Source organism: Lactuca serriola, chromosome 8 (assembly GCF_051521515.1).
Source record: "Lactuca serriola cultivar US96UC23 chromosome 8, Lser_US96UC23_V15, whole genome shotgun sequence".
Lineage (NCBI taxonomy): Eukaryota > Viridiplantae > Streptophyta > Magnoliopsida > Asterales > Asteraceae > Lactuca > Lactuca serriola.
This window is the reverse complement of record NC_136415.1, coordinates 77,431,313-77,455,377: the sequence shown is the minus strand read 5'-3', so window position 1 is coordinate 77,455,377 and position 24,065 is coordinate 77,431,313. Positions and strand designations below refer to the sequence as shown.

The window sequence follows — 24,065 nt, the reverse complement described above, 5'->3', positions numbered from 1 at the left end:
TATCAGGTTAATTATTGATTAAGATTGTATTTATTGTTAGTTGACACGAGGTTATCCGGTTCGATGGTCTGAGCAATTATTTGATTATCAACAGATTGAGGTGAGTCTTCCTCATTGTACTTACGGGTCGAAGGCACCAAGTCTGGCCCATTCGATTAGATATCCTGATATGTGATAGTATGATGCTATGCTTAGTGATCTGTAGATCTACCTAATTGTCTACTGACTGATTATATGTTTATCCATATGTGTGCACATATTTGGTTGGTGGTTAAGGCTTCACTGCTTTGTGCGTGAACCAACAGACCAAGGGTATTCCATCCCGAGGATGATTAGACCCGACATTGGCATTCCATCCTAGGGTATTCCATCCCGAGGATGACTGGAACCTGTGGTTGACTGGGTCTGGGGTATTCCAACCTGATGGTTGACTGAACTCGATTTATGCATATATTGGCATTCCAATATAGGGTATTCCATCCCGAGGATGACTGGACCCTATGGTTGACTGGGCATGTGGTATTCCAGCCTGATGGTTGATTGGACCCGACATGATTGTTATAGTATATGGTGAGACTGGACTACTTTGTGTGTAGTCAACAGAGCGGGGGTAATCCAACCTGATGGTTGATTGGACCCGATGTGTTTGGTATTCCAACTCGGTGGCTGATTATACTAAACATGCTTATGATACGAGGGTATTCCATCCCGAGGATCACTCAGCCCATGGTAGACATGTGTGGTATTCCAGCCCGAGGCAGATTGGGCCGTTCATGAGTATTTCTGCATGTGATTTGTTTGTTATGTGTATGTGGTGGTACTTTGGGGGAACTTGCTAAGCTTTGTGCTTATAGTTTCAGTTTATTGTTTCAGGTGCTTCTGATGGTTGTAGCAAGGAGAAGGCGTGACCTTACACATCCTTGGTTTTACAACTGACTGAATCTTGGGAGACTCTGATTTTAAATCATGTTTTGGAAATAATGGTTTTGTAAACACTTTGATTAGTAAATGAGTTGTTTTGAAAGATTTAATTTTGGGATGTTAAATACAAACTAAAAGAAATAATCACTAAGTACGTAAAAAATTGATAGTTAATGTTTCCAATATTGAAAATACAGAAAAAAAAATTAGCACTAACTTTGATATCTTTTCCATCAACCACCGATTACCGCGGTTAATAACATCTTGAACATGAGGGTCAAACAATACAAAAGATGAGACCCAATTTCATATTTAACACGAATTACGACCCTCACCCTAAAAATTATAAAATAAAAATATAAAAAAACACTAAAATAAACATGGAAACAATCTAATAAATATTAATGTCACAATAAGTTTACAAATGTAAAATTATGAACTTACTTACCGTAAACATCAGAAACTCCACCGCAACCATCTCAAGTAAATGTTTCAACATTACTATCATCATCATTCTTACATACTTATTTTGAACAATCACGACAATAAAATGAATACCAACGTTCGTCTAAATCAAAATCGATGGTAGTAGCAATGATGGACAAACATTTTTCCTGGTTCAAAAATTATAAAAATAATATATAAAAAATAATATCTTTTATATATTCGTTGTGTTATGCGGAATAAATTTTAAAAATTATTGGAAAAATATTAATACTGTTAAGTATACCTCATTGTAATCTGGAATATCATCGATGTTCTTGATTGGAAAACGGAGGTAGTAATCTTCTGCCTTGGCCACAACAATATCGGTATTAAGTTGTGAAGTATTAATGGATGACTCAACATTAAAATCCATATCAGCAGTACTACATATAAGAAGAAAAAAAGAAATTAAAGAATATAAATAATTAATGATTAAGAATAATGAAATACAACTATTATTTATTGATAAAAGTCATACACTTTTTTGATTTCTGAAATGTGAGGCATATGATCATTGATATGCAATCTCGACTCAAACAAACAGTTACCGACTTGAGGCTGACCTGGAAATAAAAATTAAATTAATAAATTAATTTATCTTGTTTAAAAAATATTAATGTAATGACATGGCATCTAAAATAAAAAATATATATATTATTACCACCCTAAGTCTTGAGCTTTGACACACGTAGGAGGATGATAACGGGGGCATTATCATTTTGATGTTCTGATATGTAGCTGTTCAACTTCAATGCAAAACCATCCCACAAAGCAAGTTGAATTTTCTTACCACTATAAATGAATGGTTAGGTTATATGGAAATAAATATTAAACATGGTATATAAATAATAAAGGAAAGGTGAAAAGTACCTTAGATGATTGAGCAACCATATTCATTAACCTTTTTTCACTTCCTTTGTCCATGATCAGTCTAATGGGATCAGTAGAAACAACTTTACCTATAAAATCTACAAACAATAATATGTAAGGAAATATATTATTATTATATTAAAATTTTGTTCTAAAAGTAATAATATATATATATATATATATATATATATATATATATATATATATATATATATATATATATATATACACACACACACACATACACGAAGATGTTAAAAGAAAAAACTTACCAAATGCAACACGAGTGTCAAAATTTATGGCAGTTAAATCGTGGAAAGTCACAAAATTAAAAGGATCGATCCTATCAACAAAAGGAGCTGATACACGAACTATCGTTGTTTTGTAGTAATTTATCTTATGCCTGTGATCAACCAACATGTAATCTCCTTCGTTTCTAGCCATACCAAATTTAGTGATTTCCCTTATAACTCCTTCATCGAACAAGGCTTGAAATACATTGACGAGATTTTTTTGATTGTTTCCTGTATTTTAGTGCCATGTAGGTCATAACCCGTGTTGTTTTATTGAAAATAATAAATTAAAATATTAGTTTTTTTAATTTAGTAAAATTCTTACCTGTTGGTCAATTAAAATCATGTCCAAGATGCTCATCATGTTTGGGTTGTTTTTGGAAGTCTGCTTCCAAAGCATGACTACCTGAACGCGAATATTCCATGTTTCCTTCGATGCATCAATGTTAGCAAGACTATCAAAGATGATTTGATCGCCACTATTATGTGCCATTCCGCCTTCTGCAAAAACATAATATAATTCTATTTATGATTCAGAAATACACTGCTATAAGGGCATAATGGTCAAATCAATTTGAAGAACAATTAAAAGTAGGTTGTTATTTTGTCAAATGTCACCAGGGTTTAAAATGGTCCCTTTAAATTATTAAAAAAAAAAAATTACAAAAATGGTCCATGTAAACTGAATTATTTAAAAATGGTAATTTATCAAATCAAATGATTAACAAAAAAACACAAACAAACACATAATAACATAATTATTTAAAGAAATAGTCATGTAAACTGAAATTTTTAAGAAATGGTACTTAGTCCTATTAATTGCATTGTAATCATAATAATTACATAAATGATCCCTGTAAAACAGAAAATAGAAATGCACAAATTCAAAACATTTTATATTAAAGTCAAAGTATATTGTTGTTAACTAAATCTATTATAAACAAAATAGAAACTACAATCCATTTAAACATAGTTATAAAAACTCAAAAAAAAAAATTGAAACATATAAGAGCATAATGGTCAAATTAATTTGAAGGACAATTGAAAGTAGTTTTTACAATTAACAGAAATTAAGAACATCATATAAAAGAAGGAACCTGGATGACAAATGTGATGCTGCAAAGGGTGATGTTGTTCGAACGTGATGCTGCAAATTGTCTGAATAAAACATAATGGACGAACGACAACATATGTTTTACACAAGATTTTCAGCAATGATTATGGAAAGGATATTAAATTTTGAATTCTTTGATTCTTTAAAATTCAGCGAAGATATCCCGTAATCTTGTAGATACGTTTTATATAATAGATATGAATTATTAAAAGAATATAAGAATGGTGAGTGCTAAGAACATGCTTTTAGTTAGGATGAAACGAAATTTACTTTAAAAGATTATGATGACGTTTAAATAAGTTGAATACATTCCTTTTATAAAAGACGTTTACATTAAATCAGTTAGTCAAACTTAGAAATTTAGTCAATATTAATTTAATTAATTTAATTTCATTATATATTAACAGAAAAACAAAAAAAGGATGATTTGCCAAGTTTAATAAAAGGAAATGTGAAAAAAAAAATACATTTTTACCCTTTCTAGATTAAATTTGTTTATAAAATCCATCCATTTAATATTGAATAAAAGACCAATAAAAAAAAGAAGGATGCTAACATGTGTATATATGAAAGTAGGATGCTAACATGGTCCCTTTGAAAAATATAATTCAAGAAATGGTCCATGTTTTTACAAACAATCAACTATTGAAAAAAACAATGTTAATACAATAATATAAAATCTTACTTTTCGAAAGGCATAGAATAAACACATATTCATTTCACACGAACTCCAGTTCTATAAAATATAATTATATAAAGTGATTTAGTAAAGGAACACACTCAATTTGACCATTATACACTAATCCTATTATATGTAGCACCATGTATAGTAAAGTAAAAGAAGGTAGGATGCTATTTAATGCATTTGAAATAGTTAAATCATGTTATATCTGTCATGGGGTATTTCATAGTCCAAAAATTAAATAGAAATAAATAGGCTCAATAGAATACCTAATTTCAGCCACTACTTCGATATCACATAACCACATCTTCAATTTGTTACATGGTTCTTTTTAAATTGTCATCCTACTCCATGGTGACAGCTGGAGTTGCTATTGTGTCTCCGATATCTTCTAGGCTGACTTCAGGGGTGGCTATCATTGCTGCCTGAGGATCCTATGGGATGGTTGTGGTTGCCAAAGAGTAATCATCAGTGTTGGTGGTGGTGGTGGCAGGCGGTGTTGCAGAAGTGTAGTTTCCTTGTATAGGATTTTTAAGCTCATCAAGGCCGATTTCCTTTTGAAGGATGCTCTTGAATTCACAATGACACTTCCTATTTTGAAGTGAATCGTGCGTTTCAAACATTCAATCACTATCTGATTCTTATTCTTCAAGTTGAGATAAATAATCACTTTGAAACCACACATCCAAACAAGAATTACTTGTAGTTCCCAGATTGTGGGTTGAAATGAACGCAAAGGTTTTCCCAAAGTTTTAGCAACCTGCAATTTAGGTGTTAGAATGTCAAGAATGACACAAAAATAACATCCTAAAAGAGATAACGAAAAAGAAGAAGATTACAAAATTTTGTTTTTGGGATATACAGTCACCTCGGCAAGAACTTTATACAAAAAAACCAACAAAGACGTTTCTTTTTAACTAAAGCTTCAGGAGCTCCAACTCCAATAAAGATGAGAAAACACACTTTCTTTTACATTTCTTTGTATTTTTTGCAACAACCAAATCAACCTAATCATTCAAGTCCTAAATCGAATGAAATTTTGTCAAATTTTCATGGTGAATTTTATCAGTAGTGCATACAACACGATGTATATGATTAATTGGCAACAAATCTTCTCATTAATGGTGCCTAATCAGTAGTCAAAAAACAAAATTAGGGGACTCAAAAAAGAACTAGTAGCCAAAACCTAAAAAATTTCAAGTTCCAACAAAGTAATGCATCCTGGAATCAAAATCGTAGAAGAAACTATGTATATTCGAATTGTATAATTGATAAGTTATATGGATTATGATACGTACAGAACCACGTTCAAGAAGCAATTGTTGCCAAGATTTTGCAATCCGGGAAAGACCCTCAATTTCTCAGGCAAAGATTCGCTCTTAGACGACGACGATAGAAATTTGAAATTGTTGCCAAGATTTTGCAATCTGGGAACGAGCCTCGATTTATCAGGAGAAGATAATTTGAAATTGAGATGAAATAATAAGCCAAATGGATGCCGTTTGTAGTAGTAAAGAGGATGGCGTACACATGTTGTGAATTGTTTTTTTAGCATGACATCATCAGAACGATCCAGAATGATCTAAGAGTTGAAATTAATCAAGGAAACACAATGAATGATTCTGAATGTTGAAGGTGATGTCTTCAAGCTTCTCTTTTAATATATATATAGAGATACATACGAATAAATTGCAAACATTAAATAATATATATATATATATATATATATATATATATATATATATATATATATATATAATATTTGACTTTAAACATGGTGGCGTTGAGGGGAGCAAAGTGGACAGCTGCACATGACCCATATTTTTATTATATATATATATATATATATATATATATATATATATATATATATATATATATATATATATATATATATAGGTTCAGGTTCATTTGAAACCATTCTAATTTTATGAGACCGTGAAACCAAATCTAAAAATAATTTTAAAATGTAAAATAAATGGAAAAATCCAAAAATTCTTTTTTTAAATATTATTTTCGGAACTTGAATTAACTAAAAAAAATAAAAAAATAAAAAAAAAATCCCGTTTTTTTTTTTTTTGAAAAATACGTGAAATATTCTAAATAGAATATTACACTGACATATTCTAAAAAATAATTTTAAAATGCAAAATAAATGGAAAAATCTAAAAATTCTTTTTTTAAATATTATTTTCGGAACTTGAAATAACTAAAAAAATAAAAAAAATCCTATTTTTTTTTAAAAATACGTGAAATATTATAAATAGAATATTAAACTGTACATATTCTAAAAATAATTTTAAAATGCAAAATAAATGGAAAAATCAAAAACTTCTTTGTTTAAATATTATTTTCGGAACTTGAATTAACTAAAAAAATTAAAAAAAAAAATGCGTCTCACGGTCTCACAAAATTAGGCCGTCTCACATGAACCTATCCCTATATATGTTTAAAAATAAAAACTTATAATAACGATAAAAACCTTTTTTATGTAGCAAGTCCTGGGCCTATGATGATATTTAATTTCTCAGAACCGGCCATGACTATATACTAGATTTAAGTCACTTTGTGCGTTGCGATGAATAACTCGTTTGCAATTAATGAAAACGAACACTATAAAGAGAAATTATGTAAGGGACTAAAAATGTAACTTTAATGTGCCATGTTACTCATTTGGGATTTGTATAAAAAATGTGATTTACAAATATCAACAATATATATAACACGGTGACGATTATACAATATCAAGTAAATCACAAAAGTATCAAAATAAAGTTTCGATCCAAACAACGTAAAAGTTTATAACGTTTAAATAAAAATCAATATTAATAAACATGAAAACTAAAAAAATGAGTAAGTTACACAAATCCTCACTCGTACAGATGTCAAATGCACGTTTAGTTCCTAGTTTCAAAACTTGATGTGTCTCTATATTTTTCTTTCACTCGGACCGTCCTTGACGGATATTAAATAACTATTTTTCCCTTAATAATTTCATTTCCTATTCTTTTATTTATTTATTATGTTTAGATTAAAAAAAGGAAAAAAATAAATTTCCCCACCAACCACACCCCGACCCAACCCACCCTCACCTTTCGGTTCCTAAATTCCCTTCAATCTTTGTCTCCCTCTTTCTCATCTATTCCCAACAACCACCCAAAACCCTAAGCAGTCAACAGTACCCACCTTCCTCCATGACACAGACGGAACTCCATTAGTGTGGCCGATGTCACTCACCTGCCCCATGATGTTTCCCACCTGACTTCATCAGTATGGGTGGCGAAAACGACGAAAACCAAACCACCGCTATCGACCTTCTCCCTATCTACATCTACAACCAAACACGAGACCCTAGATAACACTGCTCATCCTCCTTCTTTCTTTGATGATTATGTAGATCACAACAAGATGAAGAAATCGATAGGTAATGGGTTGTACACTGACGGTAAGGGTGGTTCTCTATTTTTAGAGGGTGTCAGTATAAGGAGGTGGTGTTTGGGTGGTAATGGTGGTGGTTCGAGGTTTTTCAGGTGGTGTCAAAGTACTCGTAGGTGGGTTTTCTGGTGGAGGCTATTAGGGATGATGGTGTTGCTGGTGGATATGGTTGATGATTATTTCAACATACACGATGTTGAGTGGTGGCGGTGTTAACAGTAAAGGTGGCAATTTGTATGGTTAATGGAGGTCCATGGTAGTGATGTTGGAGAGGTGACACGCGGTGTTTGAAAGGGCGGAGGGGGGGATGGTTGTCGTCTTGATTTTGTATAGGAAGGTGACGATGGTGAAGGAGGTGGTGGTTTATGGTTATTTTCCCGAGAAACAGGTAGTATATAAGGAGGCGATGAAACATGTAGCTCGATGGAAGTAGGGTGATATTAAGATTTGAACCGAGGAGTGAGGTGGGGTAAGGTGAGAGGTGGTGGGAGTGGGGCCTATTTTTAATTATAAATAATAATAAATATTAGTAGATTAATTGAAAAATAATAATATAATATACAAGGGCATTATGGTTATTTCAAATCTGGAACGAACTAAAAACTACTAGAAAACAAGCCTTTAATGACACACACTGATTTACGATACACATTTTTTGCGTGTCGTAAAAATAATGTCAGTTTTCCCAAATTTGAAGGATAGAGGACACGTATTTATGTGTGCTCTAAAATTAGTGTCAGAAAAAAAAATACGAAGGGCGCCTATCATAAAATGTGTGTCATGTAAGTGTGTTGCTTTATAATTTTTTTTATTGAAACACACGTTTTAAGGGGGGAAATGGAATCCCAAAAAATTTACCCCTGCCTATTTGATCCCAAAAATTAAAACCCCCCGCCTCTTCGAATTAGCAAGAAAAAGCCCTAGGGCCTTCGTCTTCATCCTTGGCTTCCTCAATTCCCGGATCCATCACCTTCACCAAAAACCTAATCCTCGGTTCCAACAAGTTCTTACACTCTTAATCAAAATTAGTATAGATCGCCCCACTTCACTTCCCCTCTACCCTGATCCATTTTGAGCCGACGACTTCTCATTTTTCTCTCATATTTGAGACTCCTCTTTCATCAGAAATAGGAGGTAGCATGGTCAATTTTCCGAGCCTTCGAAACTATAGGACTGTAATTAGAGGTTGAAGATCAGAAATCGAAGGTTGCAAGTCAGATTTGGGATCAAAAGTCAGAGGTTCAAGGTAAGATCAGAAGCATTAGAAAATATGGAGTTGGTATTGTTCTTCATGAAGGACTTGATGGAGTCATCAAAGGTTTTGGAATATCTAGCTTGAAAAATATAGAGTTGCTACTATTCTTCGTGAAGGACTTGCAAATAGGAATTCTGCCAAATGTCGTGAAGGATATTTGTTGGCATTTGAGTGCCTTTGTGAAAAGCTTGGGAAATTGTTCGAACCGTAAGTTGTTCCCATTAATCAGTTTTTGTTTATTTATTTATGTATTTCTATTCTATGTGTGATAGATAACACTGTCTCTATAGGTATGTGATCTACTTGTTAACATTGCTTTTTAGTTTCGTTCTCTATTCAAGTTGTTGTTTTCCAGGAAGCTGCTGAATGTGCTGCTTGTGCTATGATGTCACAACTTACTGCTCAGGGGATGAAGCTTCTCATTCCTTCACTTCTCAAGGTCCCTCTCTTTTTCCTTGTTATCAATAGCAAGATATTTGAGAGTCTTATATGATTTATAACTTCATGATATTTTCAGGGTCTTGAAGATAAATCTTGGAGGACGAAACATAGTAGTGCTTAACTTCTTGGATCCATGGCATACTGTGCTCAACAACAACATTCTCAATGTCTACCTAGGATTGTCCCAAAGTTGACTGAGGTACTTTGGACATAAATACAATGTTAACTTACATCTTTATTAGTTAATATAACCAAATTTCTATGTTTTTATTGATTTTAGGTGCTAACTGATACGCATCCGAAATTTCAGTCTGCAGGGCAGATAACACTCCAACAGGTTTGACCATATTCTTACAAGTTATCTAACATTCATGTTTTTCTATGCTTGTGGGTGGATGTAAATTTGTAATATTGTAAATATATTATTGTATTATAGGTTGGTAGTGTGATAAAGAATTCTGAAATTTCCTCCCTTGTGCCAACTCTTTTGCTGGGTCTTACAGACCCTAATGACCATACAAAATATTCCCTAGATATTCTTCTTCAGGTAACAACACATAGTTTTTATTTTTTACTTTTATGTTTTAAGCTTTGTAGTTGTTCTTATTTTGTCGGTTGTTTCTTGATCTTTAATAGACAACTTTTATAAAATCGATTGATGCTCCTTCACTTGCCCTTTTGGTGCCCGTTGTTTATCGTGGTTTAAAGGAGAGGAGTGCCGAAACGAAAAAGAAGGCTGCACAAATTGTTGGAAATATGTGTTCACTAGTCATTGACCTAAAAGATAAGCTTCCTTATACATGATTGCTTTTTCCTGAAATTAAGAAGGTATAATATGTGTATCCTTTATGTATGTTGTGCTAAATGTATATTTAGTAATAATCATACTAATGTTATCTAATACATCTCACTTAAAACAGGTATAAGTGGATCCAATTCCTGAAGTTCGATCTGTAGCAGCTAGAGCTGTTGGGTCTCTGATAAGAGGAATGGGAGAAGAGAACTTCCCAGATCTTATTCCATGGTTGCTAGACACACTCAAATATGACGGTAGTAATGTTGAAAGATCTGGTGCTGCTCAAGGGTCGAGTGACGTCAGAATTTAGCTGAGTTTATAAATCATAAATTCTGATTCTTTTGTCCATTTTTCAATCTGTTTATGGGGATTAAAGAATGTCTCTTCATCTCTATAGGTAGGAAGAAAATATTTTGAACACCTTCTTCCTGACATCATATACAACTGCTCACATCAAAGGGCGCCTGTACGTGATAGTTATTTGACCATTTTCAAGGCTAGCTGCTTCTTCAACTGGTTTCATTCTCATTGTCTTTGTATTTCATGTACAAGTTTCATAAAAAATACTTCTGTTCTAGCTGAATATAAATAAGTCTTTCTAGTAGCACCACCCTTTTCTTTAGCAACATAATTAATTATCAAACTGCATGTGTTAATTCTTATAATTTATGTATTAATTGCACACTGAAATTGGCAGCGGACCATGTGCAACATACTTGCTTTGAAAGCGATCTCTCTATGGTGACATGTCAAAGGTAATAAATAATATATAAACACTTCTTTTATGAAAGATTACAAATTGCAATAAAATCGTGTCGTCATCCTTTATGATAGGGGTTTCTTTGACACACATTTGCATGTCATCAGTGGATTTTACGACACGCAATGCTTGTCATTAAAGGGTATTTTTGTACTAGTGAAAACTACAATAAAATCGTCTTTTAGGGATGAAACATGCAAGTTTGAAATAGGAAAAGGACGGTTCGAGTCAATTTTTAAAATTAGGGACCAAACATGTCTTTTGGCACTTGTACGAAAGACGATTCGTGTAATTTACTATAATGCATAAGATGCAGTGTGTTCATCATATATCACCATGCTCCCTGTTAACATGCTTTCTTTTGCTATGAACGAGTTGAGATTTACTTTATGAAGTCCATAGTTAGTCATAGCCGCTAGAGTGGTTACCGAGTACAACTAATGTCATGTTTGGTGGTATTCATGAGTTACATATATCTTAGTGGTAGAGAAAAAACCACATGCATTCAAATGAATATTGAAAATGGTGATGAGGCTTTATGGATCAACATTGTTGATGAACAAATGGTGATGAGGCTTTATGTCTTTTGACCTAAGAAAATTCCATGGTTTATGAATGAAAGTAATGTCATAACTTGAGGTATGTCAAACACTGATATGAAACATGATATTTATAAAGGCTATTTTCGAATATGACATGAAACTCAGGAGAGAGAGAGAGAAACACAAATATGTCAATATGAGAATCACTTATTCAATTGTTTGGAGTTTTATTATCCTTTGATGGATGAATAAGTTGGAGCGTGCCACACCCAGTGGAGATGAGTGAATAAGTCGGAGCTTGTGAACCTTTATTTAATGGAATGAGAGGATATGAGTGAATAAGTCAGAGCTTGTAAACCTTTTATTTAATAGAATGATGATCAAATCATTAGCAAGCTTATAAATATACATTATCTTTGTGGGCTAGATACATAATAATTTCGATTGTTTTCTTTATTGCCACTTTAAGTATCTGTGAATGAAATTCATTTCTCAATTTTTTACGAAAAGGCAGTTCCAAAAAAAAGCTATGTTGGAAAATTCACTTTTCAGCTAATGTAAAGGCAATAAAATTAATGATGTAATATGATTTCAGATTGGTTCCTTGTTCTTGAATTTTGATAAATGTTTTTCTTCCCATTTAGCACTTAATAGCAACTCATAACAGTACTCCCTTTATACAATTAACTTTTTGAGCCATATATTAGATTACTTTGTTAACTAGGAATTTCGTAATCTGGAGGATACATCTTTCTAGTATTCTGACAAGGGAGAGGTTATCGATTATGGGTATTATGGTTCCTTCTATCATGTGCCCGATTTGTATGGGTGCAATGGAGACTATTGATAATATTTTTGCCGGTTGCCCTGACTTGAGAGATACTTGGGTTAGGGTAGCTATATGGTGAGGTTTATCTCTCCCAACTTAGATCTCAAAGAAAGACGTTTGATGCGGTCATTATTACTTCTTCCTTTTGATTTGACGACACGAAACGAATTGGGACAAAACTGAAATTTGAATTCGTGTTCGTGTTAAGTACAAAAAGCACGATGTCGTGTCATGTCGTGTTCGTGTTCGTGTTTAAAATTTGACACAAAACTGACACGATTTAGCATTTATTTGTCGTGTTTTTTGTGTTATGTATGATTAAATATTAATTAAATAAACTAATTTTTTATTATGTTATCTTTGTCGTGTCGTGTCGTGTTTATCGTTTTTTAATCGGTTTGTTTTCGTGTTAGTTAAAAAAAACACGACATCGTGTTGTGTCGTGTTCGTGTTACATAAAACCTTATCGTGTCGTGTCAGATAAAAACACGACACGATAGCCCGCTTTACCACCCCTACTTCTGATGTTTATGGAATTTTCGTAATACTTCTATTTTTGGTATGGTTTTACCCAAGAAGTCGCTTCTACTTGATGAAGTTGTTGAGAAATCTTTTTTTTGGATTTCTAATAGATTACGTTGGAGTGAGTGACTTCATAGTCCCTTTTTAGCTACTTCCATGATATAATCTCTTCCTAGCTTGTTGCTAGTTTTTTCTTTTTAATAAAATTCTGCGGTTCCGAAAAAAAAAAACTAGGAATTTCGTAATCAAGATCATTTTGGAACTAAAAATGATATCAAGCCGGAAATTTGTAATCTTGGACGACACAATCATGTTCTTTGATGGCCCTTGCATGCATTAGAAAATCTATCTTGAACGTGTGATCAAGATATTCAACCAGCTTTGTTTGGAGGATATCATTCATAAGACTTGGCTTTCCACCACTGAATTTTAATGGTGGCCATATGTCTATTTGTCTATCAACTGTCGGTATTTGAAAGATCCCCCGTTCCCGGATCCTAGTAGATCTGATATCGACATCTCACTGCATTTGAACACGAAAACCCTTGTTCTTTTTCTCCTTCTCATGTGTACATTTGCTCGGTTTTTGGTCCTAGCTAGAGACACACGCACATGCACTTAACTGCAGCCCGTTGACACTCACGCCCGACTTAAAGATAGTAGTTTTATAATGATAGAGATCCTAGTTACAAATGTAGATAGCTTAGGGGAAATATCTGAGAATTGAGAATAAATTATCTACATAATAATTAAATTCCATGGTAATATTTGGTACACAAGATAGAATTAAATGGTACAAGGACCGAACGGTTTGTCTTTGTGGCTTTTGAGCCGGTAAAACTAGAATACGATAGAACAAGTTCTCTATATGCATGGTTCTAGGATCGGAGTAGACATGATCACATGATTGTACAGTTGGTTTCTGGTATTTGACACAAATTATCTCTAGTACTACTGTTGATGTACAAGTGGTAACTTTTTGGGTCAAATCCGTTTTGGCCTAATCAGTCCAACACCTACCACCTGCCATACAATACATTGTTCATCACCCAAACTAACACTAATGTAAGGATGTTACAAAATACAGACCGAAAGAATCCCGGAACTTTTGACTCTCTCAATATCTACATAATACGTTGGTGAAATATGAAGATTTACCGAAGTTTTGAACATACCGGCCCATCAAACCAGACTACTAACAATAACGTCTACGTCATTGCACCTTAAGTATTAAATGTCTGAAAGAAAGTTTATAATAATTATTTTGTATTAGACAACAAGATACCACATCGTATTAATAAATCAAGCAAGAATAATGTGTATCTTCGCAGATTATTGAATAGCTCAATATAGGACCTTTAGATATATGATCATAAGGTCTAACGATCCCCATGTTATTTTATTAATTAATTATTGGATGAAAAAAGATAGATACATGAAATTCAAATGAATCAAAGTTGATAAGGACAGTAGACTGCTGATCCAGGGCCATGTGTTGCATAAGTATAGGGAGCAACACCAAAAGGATGCCAATCCCCATGTTTTTTTGAGGACGTACGTACTTTCTTATACTATCTTTATCCATTATATAATTTATAAATAATTTTAATTGGCAAACACTATTGATATTATCTATTTGTTTTTAACCTTAACGTTTAAGAGTACTCGAAAATAAAACTTTATAACTGTTTTGAGATTGTTTTAAGAAAGTGTCGCTACAAATATGTAGTATGAAAAATATATGGACGAGGTTAATAAATGCTACGGTCAAGATTTTGAAGCTATGAAATAAGGTTGCGGCTATTGGGTGTGAGCAACATGTTAACCAAAGTATCCACCTCATCATCCTACTCACACTTTTGGTATTAGGCCGGACGGAGTGGAGCGGGAGCCATTCCCGCTCGGAGGAACACCGCACCGGCAGTGCTGGATAGGAGGCGCAGGGAGGAGGTGAGGGGAGGGGCTCTCTCTCTCTCTCTCTCTCTCTCTCTCTCTCTCTCTCTCTCTCTCTCTCTCTCTCTCTCTCTCTCTCTCTCTCTCTCTCTCTCTCTCTCTCTCTCTCTCTCGTTAGTGGCTGGAATTTGTTTTGTTTTGTTTTGTATTTTGTATTTTTTTTTTTTAAGTTTGCAGGTTTAACAAGAAAGAAAGAGGAAGATGAGAAGTTTTTGGAAATGACATATTTGGCCCTTATGTTTTGGTCTTATAGCAGAATACACCCAGCTCTAAATTCTAAACACAAAAATAGTTTTTGAAAATTACAAAATAGACATTATACTTTTATATTCCAATTGTCATTAAAATCAATTAATTTTATTTAAAAAGAATAGTGAGGAAAGCCCTTCCCACCCATTCCTTGAGTTTTAGGTGAGGGAAGGAAAGTGAAGGAAATGGTGGTATGACCTATAAAAAGTGAGGGAAGCTTCTCTCCTACTCCCTCCAGTCTTATAACACCCAAAGTGAAAATGGACAACACCAAATAACATGTAATAACACCTATCATTTTCTATTTATTTATTTTTATGTTTGTAATTTCCATTTTTCTATTTTGTTTTATTTTTTAATTTTTCATAATAATTGAAGAGGCCTTTAGATCAATCGAAATATCAAACAATGACTACAAATAAGAACAAGAGAAATTCACAAAGAAAACTTTCACTAAGAATGATAATCTCACAAAGAGATTATCGTGTGCACAAAGCGACGATTAGGGTTTGTGAAAGGCGTAACCATTCACAAACCTATACAAAACAATATATACTGCTATTCTAGACGATCCCTACAATTCAGGGATATGCCGGCTATAAATCAAGATAACTAAGGAAACAGGATAAGTACAAGATTTGTTACAACCTACTGAAAAGACTAAACTATTACAAACTGAGCTGCTGACGTGCTGACGCTGATGCTGAGCTACGTGCTAATGCTGAGTCTGTTTTAAACATTATCATATTTAAAGGCTTGACCTTTCAATCTCCCCCAATATGATGATGTTCAAAACAAACTAAATTAAGACACCCCTGGAAAGGAATTCTTCATACTCAGCTTCAGCTTCAATTTTAACTGGCCAGTAAGGACTGTCCAGCAACTCCTGTCTTCTGTTCAGCAGCTCCATGGCGATCAGAATGTGAAACTCTCCGGATAAATCTTGATGACTCATGCACATTTGCCTTAAGCCAACAAGATGAGTGGTTGGAGCTTTTGGGATCTCAGTAGTGCGTTGAAAGCACATCCTCCTATTCTTATCAAGGTAGAACATCCCATGTTCAGGAGCTGAGATGAATTGATGCTGAACCGGATCAACACCGAGGGGAAGAGAATTGTTAATCACACCAACACCGAAGTCTAGAACCAACACATCTTCGCCATCAACATGAAACTTGGTCCTTCGAGATCTAGGAACTGAAGGCCTTTGGCCTGAATGCTGAGGTCGTTCCTTAGGAACAAGATCCAGACGCTGAACCTTTTTGATCAGCAGATGAAGGGCACAAGTCAGTTCGGAAGAGTGAGCTGATGTTTGCTTGGATGCTAGATCGATCAGTTCCATCCATTCCGAATACCCATATCTGATCAGCTCATCCCTTTTGACCACTTCAGTATAAGAGTGCTGAGAACCTTGACGAGTGATCAGCAACGTAAGGATTTTCTCGCTTCGAGGTTTAGAAGCCTTGACTTTGATGATCTTGTCTCCACATATTCGACGATTAAGAACATCTTCAAATCTCTTTCGATCAATCCGGTCAAGAACACTATCAGCCTTAGGCTTACTAGGGCCAGAAGGAGGTTGAGAAGACTGAGCCTTAGACTGAAACTCCAGGAACTTCTACATTTGAGCTTCAAATGATCCCTTGGCCTGCAGTTTGTGCTGAATGAGAGATTCATCAGCTTGAGCAATGTTCTTTAGAAGCTGAGCTTGATTGGCTTCATCAAGAATTTGCTTGACTTGGTCAGGGGACATGTTCCATTCAGAGGCCAGGTTTGAAATGCTGACAATGGATTTGGGTTTCTTCACAGTGGAAGGATTATCAGTTTGAGACTGATCCAAGTCAGTATCTGCTGCCTTCCGCTTTCGAGATAGCGGATGAGATTCTTGACTTTCAATGTCTGAATCCTCTCCTTGGACCGGGATGATTGGATCAGCAACAGAATCGGCCAAGATAGGATGCGATTCTTCAAGGTCACCTGAGCTTTCTTGCTGAACTGGAATGAGAGGATCAATAAAGTTCATGTCAAGAATTTGACATTCATCATCAGCTTCATCATCATGCTCACTATCTTCCACATACTTTTCAGTAGCGGCTGGACTATTAGGCCCTGCAAAATCAGAGTCACGAATGACAGGTTCTGTGTTTGGTTCACCATCAGCATGAGTGTTTGGTTCATCATCAGCATGATCATCAGCGTCAGCATCATTATCAGTATCTCCCCCTTTTTGAACATCATCAGATTTGGGAGTAGAGGGAGGAGAAAGTAAGAATACCTCCTTGATTTGTTTAACATCAGCCTCAATTCGAAGCAGACGCTGACTGATGTCCCGAGTCAGTGACATCAGTTCTGAAAATGTTGAAGCCGGAAGTTGAACCATGGAGGAGCCTGGGGCAACTGGAGAGCTAGGAGGCATCCTTGGAGAGAAGTGATGAGCTGCTGGTGACGGATGCTCCCCCTGAGACTGATGCTCCCCTTGTGAGGGATGCTCCCCCTGAGGTATGAAATCCTGTGGAGCTGGAGAGACTTTGCTAGTGTCTGAGATGACATGGTGAGAAAGTTGAGGAGAGAAATGTTCACGGTCATGATGGTCCACCTCTTGATCAGCATGATCCATATGATTACCATCAGCACCTCCTTCATCAGTGTCAACGGTGAGAGAGGGCATAGTGTATGGATTAGCAATCCATTCTCTCATCCTATCCGAGATACCAATGTTAGTATCCAGAGGATCATCCTGATACATACGAACTGACATTCGAGGGCATTGAATTGGATTCCCAGAGTGAGAAAAGTATTCAGGAGCGAAGAATTTGTCAAACACCAAAGCAAGCCAGCGTGGAAAAGGAACATGATCAGCACACACATTTGCACGTAGAAGCTGAACAAGCTGATCAAAGAAGAGTGCCCCATAATCCAGTCTCTTGTTGAGAAGAAGAGAGCAGACAACTTGCTGCTCATAATTGCTCAATTGGTCACCACTGTGAGACTTGTGTCCCATACATTTGCATAGAGCACCAGTGAAAAACTTCCAGCCTGGGGTCATGCACTGACGAAGAATAAGAGCTGATCGAGTGCCAGCTTTTGAATGATCATAGCCGAGTTGATCAAACATCCGTTTACATCTTTCAATAGTAGGAGGTTCAGAGAAGGGTTCGAAAATTGGTAACCTCAAGGCAGCACTGAGAAGTTCTGCGGTGATGAAGACGGAGTGTCTACCATGGCCAATGGTTCCGGTGATGGCATTGTTCTCTTCATTAACTGTTGCAGTATAGTAGAATTCACAAACTTGTTCAGGGAAGAACTCGGACGGAACATCACTTATTGCATATCGAAGGCGGCAAGAGGCCAAGAAATTTACGAAATCATCGAGTCCAAGACCTCGATGCACTTCTGGGATGTCAGGGTTAAACACAACATTTGTGGCCTTGATGTGAATGGGAAGAGGAGGAGAGTTTGGAGCAGGAATGACTCTTCGAGAGGCTGAGGAGTATGTGAACAAAGATGCGGCTATTTGAGAGTATTTTGGAGTTCTAGGGTTTTGAGAGAGGTTCAAGGATTTTGGGAGAAAAAGATAAACCAAAGGAGAGAGAGGTATAAATATGGAATGAAGAGGGTTTTAAAAAGGAATGATTATCTTGATTAAAAAGATAATGATTGTCTTGATTAAAAAGATGATGATGATCTTCATTAATTAAAACGGCGCATCGTAATAACCTGTCAGAGTGTAAAGTAGCCGTTGGATAAAAGAGCCGTTGTCTGAAGGTGAAGCGACTATCAGTGTTTGCGGAAGCGCTGAGCTCAGTGTCACGAATGTTACGTGCTGAAGAAATTTCTCCGTCAATTCAAAGTACAGCTTGCTTATTCAGGGCTAGCAAGGTGATTGGTGCGTGTGATAGGTACTCGTTACATTATCTAACGATCGGCACAGAGTGTTGTGACTTCATCAGTGAGTGGTTTATCTTACTGAATCATTAGACACTGAATAATAGGAGGGTAAAGAATGGATTGTTGCGTGTGATAAACCTTGGTGTTTTGGTCTAACCATCGGCAAAGATTTTTAGACTCTCATCAGCGTGTGTTTTTGCACACTGAATCACAGAATCAGTGTAAGATTGGTAAGAAGGGGTAGTTGCGTGTGATAGATCTTGGTGTTTTGATCTAACCATCGACAAAGATTTTAGATTCTCATCAGTGTGTGTTTTGGCACACTGAATCACAGAGTCAGTGTTAGATTGGTAAGAAGCGGTAGTTGCGTGTGATAGATCTTGGTGTTTTGATCTAACCATTGGCAAAGAGTTTCAAGTCATTATCAGTGTATGGTTTAATACAGTGAATCATTCAACTTTTATTTAGAAGACTTGAAGAAGAGATAAGGATAAGAAATCAAACCAAAGTGGTCAGAGCAAATATCATCAGTATGTTATCATCAGCACAATGTACATCAGCTTATAAGACCAAATCAAACATTAGCACAATTAAACATCAAAATTAATTACAAGGAAATCATTCCCAGTTCTCCAATGATGTGAGCAGTTGATTGAGAATCCAGTGCCTTTGTGAAGATATCAGCAAGTTGCTCCGAAGTTTTGACATGTTCAAGAACGACCTTTCCCTTTTCAACATTATCTCTGATGAAGTGATGTATGATCTCGATATGCTTTGTCTTTGAGTGCTGAACAAGATTTTTGTGTGATCTGAATGGCACTGGTGTTGTCACAATAGATGGGAGTCTTTAAGAACTTGAACCCATAGTCGAGAAGCTGATTTTGAATCCACAAGAGTTGAGCACAACATCTTCCAGCGGCAACATACTCAGCTTCTGCAGTTGAGATGGCAACTGATGTTTGCTTCTTGCTAGACCAGCTGATGAGACGGTTGCCAAGGAAGTGACATCCACCAGATGTACTCTTTTTGTCTAAATTGCATCCTGCATAATCTGAGTCAGTGTATCCATAAAGTTCAAATGCTGAGTCGCGAGGATACCACAGTGCAAGGTTTTGAGTTCCCTTTAAGTATCGAAAGATACGTTTGACAGCCATGAGGTGAGATTCTTTGGGATTAGCTTGGAATCGAGCACAGAGAATGGTTCCAAACATGATATCAGGACGACTTGATGTGAGATACAAGAGGGATCCAATCATTCCTCGATAAAAGAGAGTGATTGACATCAGTTCCAGTTGGATCAGCGTGTAGTTTATCAGTCTTAGATACCGGGGTAGATGCTGGTTTGCAGTCACTAAGAGAATACTTAACAAGCAGGTCAGAGATATATTTACTTTGGCAAATGGAAATACCTGTCTTTTGTTGCTGAACCTCAAGACCTAAGAAAAAAGTCATCTTTCCCATCATGCTCATTTCGAATCTTTTAGACATGATCTCAGCAAACTCCTTGCTCAGTGTCTCATTTGGGGAGCCAAAAATAATGTCATCGACATAAATTTGAACAAGAACCATATCTGAGCCTTTGCCTTTGATGAAGAGAGTGTTGTCGATTGCTCCTCGTCTGTATCCATTTTCAAGCAGATACGATGTTAGCGTCTCATACCAAGCCCTTGGGGCTTGCTTCAGTCCATAAACAGCTTTGTCTAATCGGTACACGTAATCAGGATGATCTTTGTCTACAAAGCCTGGGGGCTGATTTAGGAAAACTTCTTCTTCTAACACACCATGAAGGAATGCTGTTTTCACATCCATCTGATAGACAATGAAGTTCATATAGGATGCGTATGCGAGAAACAGTCTGATAGCTTCAATACGAGCAACTGGGGCAAAAGTTTCCCCATAGTCGATGGATTCAATTTGAGTAAACCCTTGAGCCACAAGCCTTGCCTTGTTACGAGTAATGATTCCATCTTTATCAACCTTGTTACGATAGACCCAGCGAGTTCCAGTGATAGTCTTTCCAGATGGTCTTGGGACAAGAGTCCAAACTTTGTGCCTTTCAAACTCATTCAGTTCTTCTTGCATGGCCTTGATTCAATCAGCATCTTGAAGAGCTGTGTGTACCTTATCAGGTAGTATCATAGAAACAAAGTTAACATACATGCAAAAGTTATTAAGTACACTAGATCTGGTTCAGACACCATCATGAATATTCCCTATAATTCGATCAACTGGATGATCCCGATGTTCAATGACTGATGCTGATTCCGGAGGGATAGACACTGACACATTATCAGCTTCAGGAGAATCTTCAGCTTCAAGGGAGTCATCAGCATCTAATGTGTTATCTGCTGATGTGGCTGCAGTATCTTGACTCAAGGGACATGGAACTGGAATAATAGGATCAGTAGAATCGGACTTCTCCTCAGCACAAGGTGATTCATCGAATGGACAAGAGAGAAGCTCTTGAAAGATAGAAGGAGAATGAGTGACTTTTTCATCAGTGTATGATTCCTCATCAAACTTCACATGAATGGATTCTTCAACACATTGCCTATTCACATGAAAAACACGAAAAGCCTTTGAAATAGATGAGTACCCAACAAAAATACCTTTATCAGCCTTAGGTTCAAACTTGGATCTTGGGTCACGCTGATTTAGAATATAGCAAATACATCCGAACACATGAAAAAAGGATACGTCTGGTTTTCGATCTTTCAACATTTCATATGGAGTCTTCTTGTGAATCCTGTGAATTAGAGATCGATTCTGAGTAAAACATGTTGTATTGACAGCTTCAGCCCAAAACGACATAGGAAGACCAGCATGGATCATCAAAGTCCTTCCTGCCTCAATCAGTGTTCTATTTCTTCGTTCAGCAACACCATTTTGCTGAGGAGTACGAGGAGCTGAGAAGTTTTGTCCAATACCTTTATGATCACAAAATTCTTCAAGAGTTGAGTTTCGGAACTCAGTACCGTGATCACTTCTCAGTTGCTTGACTTTAAGACCTGTCAGTGTCTCATTTTTACGAATCAGTGAGATGATTTCCTATGCAGCATGACTTTTCTTCTTCAACAAAACTACCCAAGTAAATCGAGTGAACTCATCAACGACCACTAGAGTATACTTATTTCCACCTAGTGAACGAACAGGAATAGGTACAAACAGATCCATGTGGAGTAGATGAAGAGGGACTGATATACTGGAACATGACTTGGGTTTGAAAGAGGACTTGGTTTGCTTTCCTTGTTCACACGCTGAACACATCTTGTCTTTCACAACGCTGAATTTTGGGAGCCCTCTGACTAGGTCTTGATTGGAAATCTTAGATAGATTCTTGAAGTTCATATGAGAAAACCTTTTGTGCCAAATCCAGCTGAGATTCGTCTGAGACTTTGTAAAGAAGCATTGCATCAGTGCCTTGTCACTTGAGAACATGTCAAGAACATATATATCATCCTTTCTACTTGTTGAGAGTACGATGTTCTTGTCAGTGTTTACAACTCTTCCTTCCTTCTTTGTAAAGTGAACTTCATAGTCAGCATCACAAAATTGACTGATAGAGATAAGGTTGTGTTTGAGACCCTTAACATATGAAACATTTTGAAAAATTACATTATTGCATTTGATGTTACCATATCCTTTAGTGAACCCCTTTCCATTGTCTCCATAAGTAACTGCAGGACCAGTTTTCTTATCATAATTTTCCAGGAGAGACTTTGATCCTGTCATATGCCTTGAGCAACCACTGTCTAAGTACCAAAGATGCTCCTGACCCTGCAGTGCTGAGAAACTAGTTAGAACACACTGACCCATTCGAAGATGGGTCATTCACAAAGTTCTTTGAAAATAAATTATAACACTCCTTAGGAAGACAGTTTAAAGAGTTTGACTTAAGTGTCCATTTTTCATTTCTAACTTTAATATTTTCATCTCTTGAGGATGATTTATCAAACGAACATTCACTGATCTTGTGAGAGGAATCCCCACATCTGTAACAAATTCTAGTTCCAAAGTTCTTCTTGGTGAGCAAGTTTTTTGATTTAACACATTTTGATATGAAAGAATCACCAATAGAGCTTTGAGTCCTTTTGTTTATCACTGAGTCACGACTGAGATCAGTGTCATAAAGAATTTGATCAGTGTTAGGAGATGAACTATCAGTATCTGATTCAGACTCATTCACAGATGGATTGCAATCAGGGAAGTGCTTGAGTTGTTCATGAACAGCATGAAACACTCGATTAGAGATAGGAAAAGCAATAATATTCTCAGTTAGAGGGTTGGTCTAACAAGATGTGCAGGATAAGATGTAGGATCAATTCCGGTAATTTCAACATTACACTCAGTAATACCATCAGAATTAATAGTACAATATTCATCAATTAAACTTTGATTAATAAAAGAATTATTGACAAACTTATTTTTGAAACTGTTTTTCATATCATTCATGGAATACACCTCAGATTCCTTTTCTTGTGATTTAAAAACCTTTTCAGCTTCGGCAAAATTACCCCCAAGAATTTTTTCACAAGAATGAGGAATTTGAGTTGAGATAATATAATTGGCATTCTTATGAGATTTTGCCCAAGTGTGGAGCACAGTTTGTTCTTTAATCAAGAGATTTTTAACATCGTCAATTTCAGCAGACAAGGATGAATTTGACAAACTGGTAATTCTAAGATTTTCCTGAGTGGACTCAATAATACTATTTTTTATGGATATATCAGTTTCAAGAAGATCAATTTGATTTTGCAAATTTCTTATGGTTTGATTCTTCTTAGAAGTAATGACACCCAAATACTCAAACATTTTGATTTTTTCATTCATTGAATAGGAAACAAAGTTTTTAACCTGGTACATTGAAGAAGAGTCAATGTTGTGCTTTCTGGAATTTTCAGCATCAGACATATCAGTGTCAAAAGTACTCTTGTCTTTATCGGGAATATATGGGTCCTCTATTTTGACCATGAGACACTTGAATTCATCATCTGATGACTCTTCATCAGTTTTCCATTTTTCTTCCTCA

General features: G+C 35.7%; 1 protein-coding gene across 1 annotated transcript; it reads right to left on the bottom strand.

Moving 5' to 3' along the window:
- Window positions 1-1,154: 1,154 nt before the first annotated feature.
- LOC145067079 (uncharacterized) lies at window positions 1,155-2,721 on the bottom strand. The gene is made up of 7 exons (XM_079014294.1): window positions 2,550-2,721; window positions 2,309-2,375; window positions 2,096-2,199; window positions 1,886-1,970; window positions 1,652-1,790; window positions 1,480-1,535; window positions 1,155-1,257 (listed from the first exon to the last, which is right to left on the bottom strand). Exons 1-7 carry the CDS (start codon window positions 2,719-2,721, stop codon window positions 1,155-1,157), a joined length of 726 nt encoding a protein of 241 aa, XP_078870420.1.
- Window positions 2,722-24,065: the final 21,344 nt, after the last annotated feature.

Bases quoted from the DNA above. Each gene is read 5' to 3' on its own strand.
- LOC145067079 (XM_079014294.1), bottom strand. From the start codon at position 2,721: ATGGCTAGAAACGAAGGAGATTACATGTTGGTTGATCACAGGCATAAG. The intron at 1,971-2,095 runs GTGTGTCAAAGC...TTTTATTTCCAG, and splicing joins CCCCGTTATCATCCTCCTAC to GTCAGCCTCAAGTCGGTAAC. The intron at 1,791-1,885 runs GTATGACTTTTA...TCTTATATGTAG, and splicing joins ATTTCAGAAATCAAAAAAGT to TACTGCTGATATGGATTTTA.